Below are 13,048 nucleotides of genomic sequence, written 5' to 3' on the forward strand. Positions count from 1 at the left end.
ATTTCCATATGTTTCTTACCTCATAAAGTCTGTGTTGGACAGTATTAGCATCTCAAATGTCGGCTTTGGTGAGTAATTTTTGAGAAACATAGCTGGGGTGTGAAATTTTTGTTAATACAGATATTGCAGGGAAGCTAGCTGTTAGCATGTTACGTACTGCAGCTAGCAAACACTGATAGAAGCCGGCTAACTGTGATTAAAAGAGACTAATGACATTTACTGTCCAATATAACCACCTCAAGGTAAGAAACACAATGAAATGCTTTGTGTGGGTGGCACATAATTACGTGTTTATATCCTTTTAAGGAAGGACAAGCTAGCCCAACATCCTACTGCTAGCCATTTTCCAGAGTAGACTGACGTGTAGCGAGGGCTAAAGCAGAGGGAACCAAGATGGCAAGACTAGCGTCCAAAATCCTCAACTTCCATCTTTGTGTGTTTTTTTTTATTTTATCTTACATATTTTCTTTGCAGCAAAAGTGCCTAGCCTCAAACCTGTTCAGCCCTGGCTAACTCACACACTCTTGTCATAAGTGCACCCATTAGAAAACAGTCCCACAATGCATTTTTGGTCCTAAATCATAGTTTGACAAACGCCAAGTGAATATATTGTCTTATGGTCCAGCGCTGTTGATTGACAGACCATTGCAGTTTTCAGTAGCCATGTTGGCTCCATGGCACCTGTGTGTGCAGAATGGTAGTTTCCATGAAATGGGGATTGTCCAGTGGATTGAACCAAATTTACAAGGAAAGGGGGGCGGGGATGATGAAGACGATAATAATCTGGTCCCCATGGTTCCAGTCTCAGACATGGTACTCTGAACAAAGCCATATACAGAAAAAAAAGTCTGGTCATTGTGGTTTTCACTAGCGGGGTGTTCGTGAAATCCTGGTCCATGGCCTGTGTTCCTGCTGATCTGATTTCTTTTTAGTCCATACACATGGGGTTTAAAGCAGATGACATCCTCAGCAGTTACTCATGGAGAAGAAGGAAAGGAGAGATCTCCGTTAGAGAAAACAGTGGATGGCGGTAACGTTCAAAGGACCCCAGTTCAACACAAGAATTGGAAAAAAAAAAAAGGCGGGAAACGATGTAAAGGAAAAGCAGGAAAATGGAATGTAACAGTGTGAACACCCACGGATCCTTTGTCGTCATCGCTCACAGCTCCCACCTGCTGCCATTCTACCGCAGCGGCCATTTTGTGTCTCTTCACATACGCTTTCGTTTCAACTCGGGGGGGAAATCAAGGATCAAAGGAACCTAAAAGTGGGTCTTGGCATTTTTAATACAATAATGTATTCATGTTGCCGGAAAGCTTTGTTACAACTTTCTAAAAAAAAAGTTCAGAAAGTTTCTTTTTAAAGTAACTTTGTCAGAAAGCAGTGGTTGCTTTCTCTTCCGGGAATGCAACATTAGGAATTTCCACCACATTTCTCCAGAATAATCTGCTGAACCATTTTTCTTTATATTCCTGCTGCCCATCTTGGTCCTGAGCACTAGAATATCACTCTTAGGTAGTTGCTTTGATTTAGTTGGGGAAGCAAAATGGCGCAAGTGAGGATTTACAGGGCTGAAATCTGTATGAAGCCACAACAGCCATTCTGATTGGTCGATCGGTACTTATTCTGATGGTGATGATTCTCCTTCAGCGACCCAACTTTTAGAATTAAAACACCGCTGTCCGATGGACCCTTCTTAATTCTGCGGGGTGCAGAAATAGGTCTGTGAGCCGCAGTAGTAGTTCTGCGGCGTGGAGTAGTAGTTGCCCTGGTGGTGGTGGTGGTAGTTGTTGTTCTGCGGGGTGGAGTAGTAGTTGTGGTGGTGGTGGTGGTGGTGGTTCTGGATGTTTCCGTAGGCGAAGAGCAGCGGGGCCGTGGAGGAGGGCAGCGGGGCGGACGCCACGCCGCCCGTTAGGCTGCCGTTGCGCTGGATGGAGCCGTACCAGCTGGAGGAGCCCAGCTGGGGGGTGGAGGAGAGGAGGCTGAGGGAGAGAGAGAGAGAGAAAGAGAAGGAGAGAGAGAGAGGTGAGGATTGAGAGGGGGAGTAGGGAGGGAGAGGAGAGGAAGGAAGGAGAGAGAAAAAATCTGTTGATTAATCAATCATTTTATCTATCATGGTATTTACTTTTCAGACCGATTTGTCAGGCTGTATTGTATTATAATATTTGATAGTCTTCTTCTTGTTATTGTTGTTGTTGTTATTCTCCTGGGTTTCAATGGAGAGTTTTAGTGTCCCACGATGGTCTAAATCAGTGATTCTCAATCTTTTTCATATCAAGCCCCTAATTAAGTCCACATTAGGGCCACGGACCCCCATTTGATGAGATTTTGTCTCTCGGACCCAAATCTGAGAATATTTTTATTGCTAGATATGATTTTGTCCAGAATTCCATAACTATCTGTATTGTAGGTAACAGTGAAGCTATGATCAAAAACAGTCATTCTTCTACATTCTCCAATTGTGTCTACTAATGAAAGTTTAACAATTCATCAATTTGCTGGGGACCCCGCGGAATCCCCTCAAGGACCCCTGGTGGTCCCCGGACCCCATGTTGAGAACCACTGGTCTAAAAGCTGTTTCAGGGGCTTTTCCACGCTGGCAAGAATAAAACTCTAGGGGGAAAAAAACATGGAATTTCTGAAATTTTTGACATGAAAATGGTGACTTTTAAAGATGTTACATATCGGCTCAAAACATCCATGGATCCAAAAATATCTATATAGGCCTTTAAAACCCATATCGGTTAAACCTTAATCAAAGCAGTGCAGAAGTGGCAATAGTTGTGTGTAGCTCTGGCAAATCTATGTATGTACTTGTTTGTGTGTATGTAGTATGTGTCTTGTGTGTGTGTGTGTGTGTGTGTGTGTGTGTGTGTGTGTGTGTGTGTGTGTGTACCCACCTAGCCCTGTCGGCCCTGCTGTTGCTCCTGGACAGGTCGTCGTCACTGTCGTACCGTCGCGGGTTGTCAAAGAAATAGGCTCTGGAGCTGAAACTGTGACTGTTGATCATCCCTCCTGGAGTCTGGAGGAGAGAAGGAAAGCATAAGTTACTATGTTTACATTTTTACCAAGAGCTATTAGTCTGCAAGAATCAAAGTCAGGTCTGTAGGTCAGTAGGTCAGAGATGCCGCTTGATACCTGGAACGCTATCAAGCTTTCTACAAATCTTGTGCGTTATTTACACTTAATAAAAATGTAGTAAAAGCTGTATTATGAATGTTTGACCATAGCTTTCACACGACTCCCACAATCCTCCTCTCATATTCAAGAAAGATCTTCTCTGCCTACACTGTGTTTGACCACTCAGTTAGTCTTCTGTGCAGAATGAGGACTTGTTTCACTCTACCCGACAGATAACAGAGCCTCCAATGTGTAGGGAATATGTCATGACTCTGGACCTGAGCCAAACTATTCGTGATGCATTATAAAAAATATCACACAGAATATCACAGAGTCTTTTTTGACATACTAGGTTTGTGAATAACAACTAATTATAGGGCAGAAGAGAATAGAACAAAACCCAAGGCATATGTAGAATGGAGTAGAATAGAATAGAGTGTGTTGTGGGGGTTTTTACCAGGTTTTGGTTGGGTCTCTGGACTCTGAAGAAAACCACCACTAAGCTGGTAGGCAGCAGCTCCCAGAAGAACAGAATGATCCCAAACACGATGTAGGCTTCACCGCTGATCTCCTGCACATCCGCCTGCAACACACACACACACTTGTATGATATACTATGTATCAGTTACATACATTACCTGAGGCTTGGGACACACTACACGACTGGACATCACACAGTTAATGTGTACGCATTTGCATAACACACTACCTGAATTCTAACACCACACAAACAAACCAATCAGGTGACAAGATGGAATCTAAAGCTACTACAAAACTGAACCCAAACAAACATGGAGGTGAAGCATTTTTCTTTCCACACTTATACACTTTTTTTTCCCTTCTTTCGTTTTCAACTCTCATCGGCTTATTGCTGATTTAAGTTCAGATTTGATTCGTTGACCAGCTCACACTATAGGAGGACGTTGAGACTTGATTTGTGTCATAAAAAATCACACACATTTGAAATAATGGTGATTGTCCCAACTGGATTAAAGTCCCTCACACACTACAAGATCATCTGTATGACGCGACGACTCGTTCCGATCTTGGCTAAAATCAGCCTAAAAGTCATGTAGTGTGTCCCCAGACTAACTCTTCTCTACTTCACTACTACATGCACTAACACTAGCCTAACCTTGACCTAACCATAAGCTTAGGGTCCTGAAAGTATAAGACCCAACACTATTTCCCCTGCAGTTATTCATTATCTAACAGAGTGGTGGTTGGGGGTCACTTTGGTCTTAGTTCCACTTCTGTCCTTGGCTTTAGTGCAGGTTGCAACACTAAAACTGTACTTTTATGGAATATTTTATGAGATAGCTCTAAAAGTCATATGTTCCGTTATATTATGACCAGTGATGTCGCAGTAAATAAAAAAAGTAGGGTAAACTATGACCCAAGTGAGGATCATCATAAGGCAAACAAGCACCATTACAAACAAAAACGAATGACATTTTCATAGAACCATTCCTTTATACTAGTGGTTCTCAACGTGGGGTCCGGGGACCACCAGGGGTCCTTGAGGGGTTTCCAGGGGGTCCCCAGCACATTGATGAATTATTAAACTTCAGCATTATTTCATTTACATTAAGTTAACACAATTAGAGAATCTAGAAGAATGACTGTTTTGATCATAGTGTCTGTGTTATCTCTCTACCTACAATACAGATAGTCATGGAATTCTGGACAAAATCATATCTAACAAAAAAAATATTCTCAGATTTGGGTCTGAGAGACAAAATCTCATCAAATGGGGGTCCATGGCTCTAATGTGGACTAAATTAAGGGTCCTTGATATGAGAAATGTTGAGAATCACTGCTTTATACAGTAGTATTAGTATTTTTATTATTAATATATTCTTATATATATTTGGGGGAAAAGGTGGGAAATCTGAGTTAAGGTCGGTTTTACCACCCCCTACATCCTGTTCATGAAATATAATGGATTTTTCATTGTTTTAAAGAGGAACACACACACACACACACACACACACACACAGAATGATCACACAGATATGGTGAGATGTCACACTGGCAGCTTGTATTCCGACAGATTAAAGGGACAATTCGTAATTTCAGATTACGCTCACATACACACAGAGGACATGCATGGTGTGTATCACATCTAACACACACACACTAACACACACTAATCGAGGAAACCCTTTAAAATGGCCTGTCTGTCTCAAGGGCTGAGCCATGATGTAGGTCAGCACACACACACACACACATACACACACATACACACACGGAAGCAGATGGTTATTTATAGACAAACAAAGCCCTTTACCCTACTAAGCATTGCCTTCCCAAATCTCCTAAGATGGATTGTCCACACACACACACACATGTACACACACAGACTGTGGGTAAATAAATATGTATTTCCCATCCAGAAGTGAACAGCCTCAGCACAGTACCTGGTCAGAAACGCTGTACCAGCCGTAGTTGAAGGGGCTGGGTCTGTCCTGCGGAGACAGAGCCACCACCACCAGGTTGTAGCAGGCTCTGGACGTGTAGAGGAGGATCACCACGGCTCCTATGGCTGTGGCCTGGCATACCGACGTACCCTGGAGACACACATTTGGTGCTTATTATAGGATTATACTGATATATCCCTTTATGTATTGTCCCATTATTAAAAATCTACTGATACACTACTACTACTTACTAGTGATGGGGCGATACGCTTATCTCATGATGCGATTCAATACGCGATATGAGGTTCACGATTCAATACGACCACGATAGGATGTAATAAATAAAAATAAAAAGTAAATAAAAAGTCTGACTGTGCACAATTCTGTTTATTTCTGAGACACAAATCTTTCTAGTGATGCCATTGGCTTGCTAGAATGTAAACAACAATTTAAAAATGTCATTACAAAGTGCAAATAAGAGAGCTTGTGAAATTGTGATGGTCAAGACCCCCTAGACACACACACTGTTCCCAAACTGTGGGGAACACTATAATATGCTATGATATAGGGCTGAACAATTAATCGATATTTTATCGAAATCGTAATATGGCCTACTGCAATTTTCAAATCGCAGGAGTCACAATATTTGTTAAAGGTGAAATGTGTGTCAAAATACCATTTTAAATGAAATATTGTGGTGCTGCAGAGATGTCCTGGCCTACACATCATATTCTACAGACTTAAGAAAACATCTTTGTTTGGTACAGATCCCCGCAAAAATCACACCATAATCATTCCCTCTAATATCGCAAATCATATCGAAATTGCAATATCAATCAAAATAATCGCAATTAGATCTTTTTTTCAAAATCGTTCAGCCCTACTATGATATTACATACTGTATAGGGTTGTAATTCCTACCTTGGATTCGAGGTAAACGTTGGCAGAGGACATCTTGGCGATCTTGAAGATGCAGACGGCCAGAGAGACGGCGCACAGCACAAACAGACTGTCGTTGATCAGGACCCGGGCCAACACCGCATGTCGGATACCCCCTTCACTGGGGGGACGGACAGATAGATAGAAAATGACGGGGGGACAGCAGAAAAAATGAAAAATTTAAAAACGTCAGTGTTTAGGTAATTTACATTTCTGATTCCAGTAGTAGTGCAAAAGGTGTTTGTTGAGTTACCTTGGTGATTCGGAGCGTTCCAGAGCTCCTTGCACCAGCAGGGCACAAGTTAAATTCACCACCAGGAAAAATATACTGAGACACAGGAAGAACAAACGCAGAGGAACCCTGCAGAGAGACAGAGAGAGAGACATTGAGACAGAACGAGAAAGAGAGAGAGAAAACAGAGGGTCATCAGTCAAAAAAAAATTATACGTCAGCCGTTAAATGAACAAAAACTGCAATATTAGCGCTCCTTATAGATGTTTTCAATGTAGATGACAAATGACATGAAAACCAACAACAACAACAACAGGGCAGACTTACTTGTACTTGGTGAGTTCTGGGGAATACTTGGCTTTGGCCTTAAACATCACCTAGACAGAGAGAAGCATTCCAATATTATTATAGATATTGGTGATTATCTAATATTGTCTAATACATGTGTTCAAACAGTATTATTTATCATCTGTGTGGTCTGAATGCATGAACAGTTGTAGGTTTTTTTTTTATTTTTTACGTTTTGTATATTGCTTTGGAAATATCTTTTCTGATAAATACTCATGACAGTAAAGTCATTGAACTGAAAAACAGAGACAGAGAGAAATAAGGTAAAGTATCAACAGACTGTATTGAAATTGTATATTTAATTCATATTTTGGCTAGTTTTGTATGAAACTAAGTTAGGACATAATGCAATAAATTGTCAAAAATGTAATAAAACGTTTATCTGAATGAGTCAAAAGTGTAATAAAACTTAAAACATGTCCTTAACACTGATACTGTACCAATTTAAAAAACAATTCAATGCTATGTTCTTATAATGCAATTCTAATAATAATAATAATACACTTTATTTATAGAGCACAAAGTTATAGAATAGAAAAAAATTAACATTCTATAACTACTAATGCAACAATCTGTAGCATTATCTATATCTATTATTATAACAAAAATTATTACAATATAAGTCTGACAATTTATCACTGTACATTAGCATTTTTATTACATTTCTGACTCATGGGACATTTTACGACATTTTGACAAGTTATTACATTAGCAGTTCCTGCAGGGCATGTTCAATAAATCCACATACAGAAATATGATGAGCAGAAGTGATGAATTATTATTAGATTATTTTTTTTAATGTTTGTATCCATTTTAAGGCTCCAAGTCCTATTCGAAGCTTCAAAATGTTTTTGAGAGGAAATATGTTACAAATGTTACAAAGAAAAGAAACAAAAAAAAAAAGAGAGAGAGAGAAAGAGAGAGAGAGGTGAGCTCACTGGGTCGATTTAGGAGAAGCGTGTGAACTTAACAGAGGCTGTGGAGATTCCTGTATACCTTTAAATCACACACACACACACACACACACAGAAAAAACAAGAGGGCCAAGATTCCACTGCACATCACATGACGCTGTGTGCCAATATATATAATGTATATCGCGTGTGTGTGTGTGTGTGTGTGTGTTTGAGGATTAACTGTGCTGCCCTAGTCAAACCTATTAAAGTGGTCTATCACTTTCACCTGATTGGTGTGTCTCTATAGGGTCACGTGTTGAGCCAATAGGGACACATGTTGAGCCAATAGGGACACATGTTGAGCCAATAGGGACACATGTTGAGCCAATAGGGACACATGTTGAACCAATAGGGACACATGTTGAGCCAATAGGGACACATGTTGTGTTACCACCTGAAAGAACTTCATTAGTCTGGGTTTCAGTGGAGAGTTTTAGTGTCCCATGATGGTCTAAATGTTGTTTCAGAGGCTTCTCCACCCTGACAAGAATAAAACTCTGGGGGAAACACTGAATCCTTGCAGTCTCCTGGCATGGGAAAAAAACGTCAGTCAAAAACTCATCATTCCATCCGTAGACAAGTCCTATTTAAGTGTGGAAAAGATGGGGCATTGGTCTCCAGTGATTCAGCTCACTCACTTCCTAGAATGGCATTTTGTTTCCAAGCGATGTTTGTCAAAATATATATTCAGCTCTTCACAAATACAAACAGACAGACAGTCTGATGAAAGCCTCATTATCTATTAAACATTTCAAATGTTCATATTAATGACCCCGTGTTTTTGATATTATACAATAGGTGTAACGGACCCAAAGGTCCTGAAACTTGCTCAACAATGTCAACATTCAATTTAACTAAACACACACACACACGCACACACACACACACACTCAGACACACAACCCCTTTTGTGTGAGAATGTAGGCCAGAGGGCGGTAATTTGTAACCTAGAAATGAAGCAACCAGCCAACAGCACACTGCCTGTTCATACACTGTGTGTATGTGTGTGTGTGTGTGTGTGTGGTTGCTTTGCCTCAAAAAGCCACAGAAATTCAGTTAAATCAACAATTTATTCACATGCAGGCTTTGATTTGAACAGTGGTGTGGTTATGTAAAACCATTTTCATCCATTATTAAAAGGTGTGTGCTTGCATGTTAGAGTCTGAGTGATTTTATAATAAGCGATGGCTTCAAAAATGTTTTAAGCAATGCAGCAAATAACCACCTAGTCCTCAAAATGTATTGCGAATGATAACTGATAAGGCCAATATGACCATTTTCCGCCCCCTTTATTAATCACTACTGCAGGTTGTGTCTCTGAATGAGTTAAAATCTTAACAAGGGGAACTAAATCACATGTCACGACTCATGCCTGACTCATCAGAAAACATGCTACACACACAAACATACACACAGGGGTTTCCATGATGGTGTGTCAGATGGCAGGTCGTGTCATAGTGGCCAATCAGTCACAAGGTGCATCATTGCTCCAAGTTTCATCTAAATTGGCCCACTGGTGTAGCAGTTGTGGCCTTTCAAAGTTTAAAAAATGTTGACCTTTAATTATAGTTATAGTGCCCCTATTAGGCTAATTAGGCTAGAGTTACATCAGTATTGGACCGATCCATAGTCATTAATCTGATAGAGGGGGACTTGTTTTTTTTGATTGGTAACTGTAATATTATGACTGAGATAACTCATGACTGGGAAAGTAACAACATTGCTGTAATGTGTTACACCAGAGGGGTCAGAGGTCAGAGGTCAAGAACAACACAGCTGCAGCAGGTTGGAGGTCACAGTCTTGGCCAAAGAGCATTCAATACGCATTTTTTATTCTGTAGGATCAAGTTTGGTCACTGCAGTAACATGACTCTATAACATTTTATGGTGTGTGTGTGACTCGCCCTTCCTGCTGTACATTAACATATTGCCCTGACAAGCTGTTACATTTGCACTATTTCCATCCTTCTGTCTGCTTCTAAGAAGGTGGATGTAAATGAAAAAAATAAATAAATGGCAATGTTTTGGGTTCTCTTAAAATTGCAATTTTGTTGTATTTCTTTACACAATATCATTGAATGTATATGATGATTACAGAAGTTTATGATGTTTTACTCAACACTATTGCATTTATTTGCCATCAAAACATAGGTGTAGATTCATGTTTTTCAATTGATCAGTACCATTTTTGCGATGGCTCCAATTCTAAATATGTTCAGGGCATTGAACTGTACATGTATGTTAGTTTTGCTGCTGTTACACAAGTCTGAACAATTTGATTCATTTGTGGCCTATTTTCACCTGACTAAGAGTGAAAGTGAGAGTGACTTTGAATGGTCACAGATCAGCTGATGGGACTACAAAGTTAATTCAGTCATTCAGCCAACTACCCAAAGTGTGTGTGTGTGTGTCTCTGTGTGTGTGTGAGAGAGAGAGAGAGAGAGAGAGAGAGAGAGAGAGAGAGAGAGATACAAACTGGCCTTTGATATTTGGAGTGGGCAGCTGTTAAACAACTGTGACTGACCAACTGTCTCGCTCTCTCTCTTTCACACACACACACACACACACACACACACACTCACACTCTCTCTCTCTCTCTCTCTCTCTCACACACACACACACACACGGTTTGTGATAACATGTAGCTGATGTAGCTGACGGGGACATTTGGCTGAATCTTGTCCACATATTGAACAGGACACTGGTCACATCAATGGAGGCCTGGACTGCAACACAAGCTTTTATCTTAAAATCTCTCAACCCAATTTAAAGAGCTTTCAAACCACAGGCAACCATAAACCAACCAACCAAAAAAACCCCAAAATAAACTGACAAAAGTCTGCTCATTCTCTACGACCGAGCACGTAGGCTGTGGACCACGGTCGCCTCATTTCCTCATTTGCAGATGAAGAAAAGCTGTCTGCAGCTGAACTTGACAGCTTTGTCCAATAGTGACAGAGCAATACTGTTTCAAACACTACTACTACTGCTGCTACTGTGACTGCAGGTAGTGTTACACTCTGCTAACAGCCAGAATAATCAAACAGCTTTTTCAAAAGAGATTAAAAGAAATTAATCTTCTTTTTTGCCGATGTTGCAAGGTGTTGTGGGATGTCCTACCACGCCTAAGGAACCACTGTATAGCCTACTTCATTCAAAACCGGCTAAAACAAGGTATCTTAAAGGAATAGTTCACTCAAAAATGAAAATTCTGTCATCATCTACTCACCCTCATGCCAAATGAAACTCAGGTGAAATTTGTTAGTCCATATAACACACAGGGAGGCTGCCAGCACAACTTGGTAGCAACAACTGAAGTCAATGGGGACCTGTTCTTTAGAGTTCCAAAACAAAAACAGCCAAACAATCACACTGTGAATAGAAAGACCTATACACCATTATTTGTTGCAAATCAATCAGCTGTAGTTCAGATTTGCACTAAATGATGGTGTAAATATACTGTAGGTCTTTTTGGAACTCTGAAGAACTGGTCCCCACTGACTTCAGTTGTTTTGGAGAAGGCTGCTATGGAGTTGTGCTGGCAACCTCCCTGTGTGTTATATGGACAAACTTCACCTGTGTTTCAACTGGCATGAGGGTGAGGAGATGATGACAGAATTTAAATTTTCGGGTGAACTATTCCTTTAAAGGGATGCTCCCTATGTGCCCTTCCACAATGAGACAGAACTCGAAAATGTTGACCTCCTACCTAGAAAATGCTACGTAGATAGGAAGCTTGCTTGGGTTTGAGACGGAGCCGATGTAAAATGCTGTGTAGAGGCCAGCAGAGGCCTTCAGTCTCTTCTCATGGTCTCGTTTGTTTACAGTAATTATACTAATGTCTCAAAATGACTGTGCTAATGATTGACTGATGTTGAACTGCTACACACAGCACCTTTACAGTTCATTAACTGTCCTTGGAGCTATTTGTGGGCAGATAGGCTGTCTATGGTTGCTAGGTGTCCTTGGTCAGCGTCAATTGGGAATTAATGGGCGATGTCGGTACCAGAGATTACAATGAATCCTCCCTAAACAACCTGCAGCCATGTTGGCCTGGACTCCATACAATAGAATACAATTGACTACTATTCTATTTGCCTTCACATCCACTGTATGGATGCTATCTGCTGTAGAATAGATTATATTTTTTCAGTCAACAGTAAATAGATTAAAGTAGAACCGTGTGAAATTAATACAATGAGTGCAGTATTGCAACGTCAGCTGTTTTCTGAAATCAGGTCACACACACAAATACACACAAACACCTCACACCCTCTCATCCTCTCTCACATTGTCTCTTTATCCTCTATCACACACACACCTTGCTATATCTCCATTCGCTTTCTTTATCTCTCCCTCCATCCCTCTCTCTCTCTCACACACACACACACAAACACAACCTTTGCTCTCCCTCTTTCTCTCCATTATTTCTCCCTGTCTCACACTCACAGACTCACACACACACACCTCCTTCTCTCTCCATCCTGTTTCTCCCTCTCCCTCACACACACACACACACACAGCAGTCCTACCTGGGTGAAGTAGAGGTTGAGCAGGCAGAGGGTGAAGAACTGCAGGCAGACTGGGCAGCAGTAGAGCAGCCAGTAGGCCAGGGGCTGCAGCTGGTTGGCCTGCACCACATTTTTAAAGTAAAAGGAGAAGAGTGTTGTCCTGAGCGCTGCCCACAGCAAGCACAGGAACAGAAACACACTCTGGTAGCTGAAGCGCTTGTGTCCGTAGTGCAGAATGAGCCAGAGCTGCAGGTAAACGAAGATAAACAGGAACGAGTAGAGGACGGTGTAGATGATAGTCAGACTGAGCTCCAGTGTTGGGGAGATTGCAGCTCCGGGGGACTCCTTCACTGAGGTAAACAAATGGGAATTGACCTCCTTTCCTGCCGAAAACATCTCCATTGACGGGCTCGCGGGGTGTCGGGAAGGTAAAAACACTGGAATTAGGTCAAACTCGGGTTAATTTCACCGTGGTTGAGGGGAAAAGACGAGGGTATTCCAGTGCAAAAAATGCGATAAAAG

General features: G+C 41.1%; 1 protein-coding gene across 1 annotated transcript; it reads right to left on the minus strand.

Annotated features, from left to right (window-relative positions):
- Positions 1-1,696: 1,696 nt before the first annotated feature.
- gpr137c (G protein-coupled receptor 137c) lies at positions 1,697-12,922 on the minus strand. Its single transcript, XM_071515001.1, has 8 exons — positions 12,548-12,922; positions 7,039-7,088; positions 6,733-6,840; positions 6,462-6,600; positions 5,541-5,690; positions 3,578-3,703; positions 2,901-3,022; positions 1,697-1,982 (listed from the first exon to the last, which is right to left on the minus strand). Exons 1-8 carry the CDS (start codon positions 12,920-12,922, stop codon positions 1,697-1,699), a joined length of 1,356 nt encoding a protein of 451 aa, XP_071371102.1.
- Between the last annotated feature and the right edge of the window lie 126 nt (positions 12,923-13,048).

The sequence above is a fragment of the Centroberyx affinis genome, unplaced genomic scaffold (assembly GCF_046629955.1).
Source record: "Centroberyx affinis isolate AG114_WGS23_722 - 3 ecotype Tasmania unplaced genomic scaffold, CSIRO-AGI_Caff_v1 ptg000294l_1, whole genome shotgun sequence".
Classification (NCBI taxonomy): Eukaryota; Metazoa; Chordata; class Actinopteri; order Beryciformes; family Berycidae; genus Centroberyx; species Centroberyx affinis.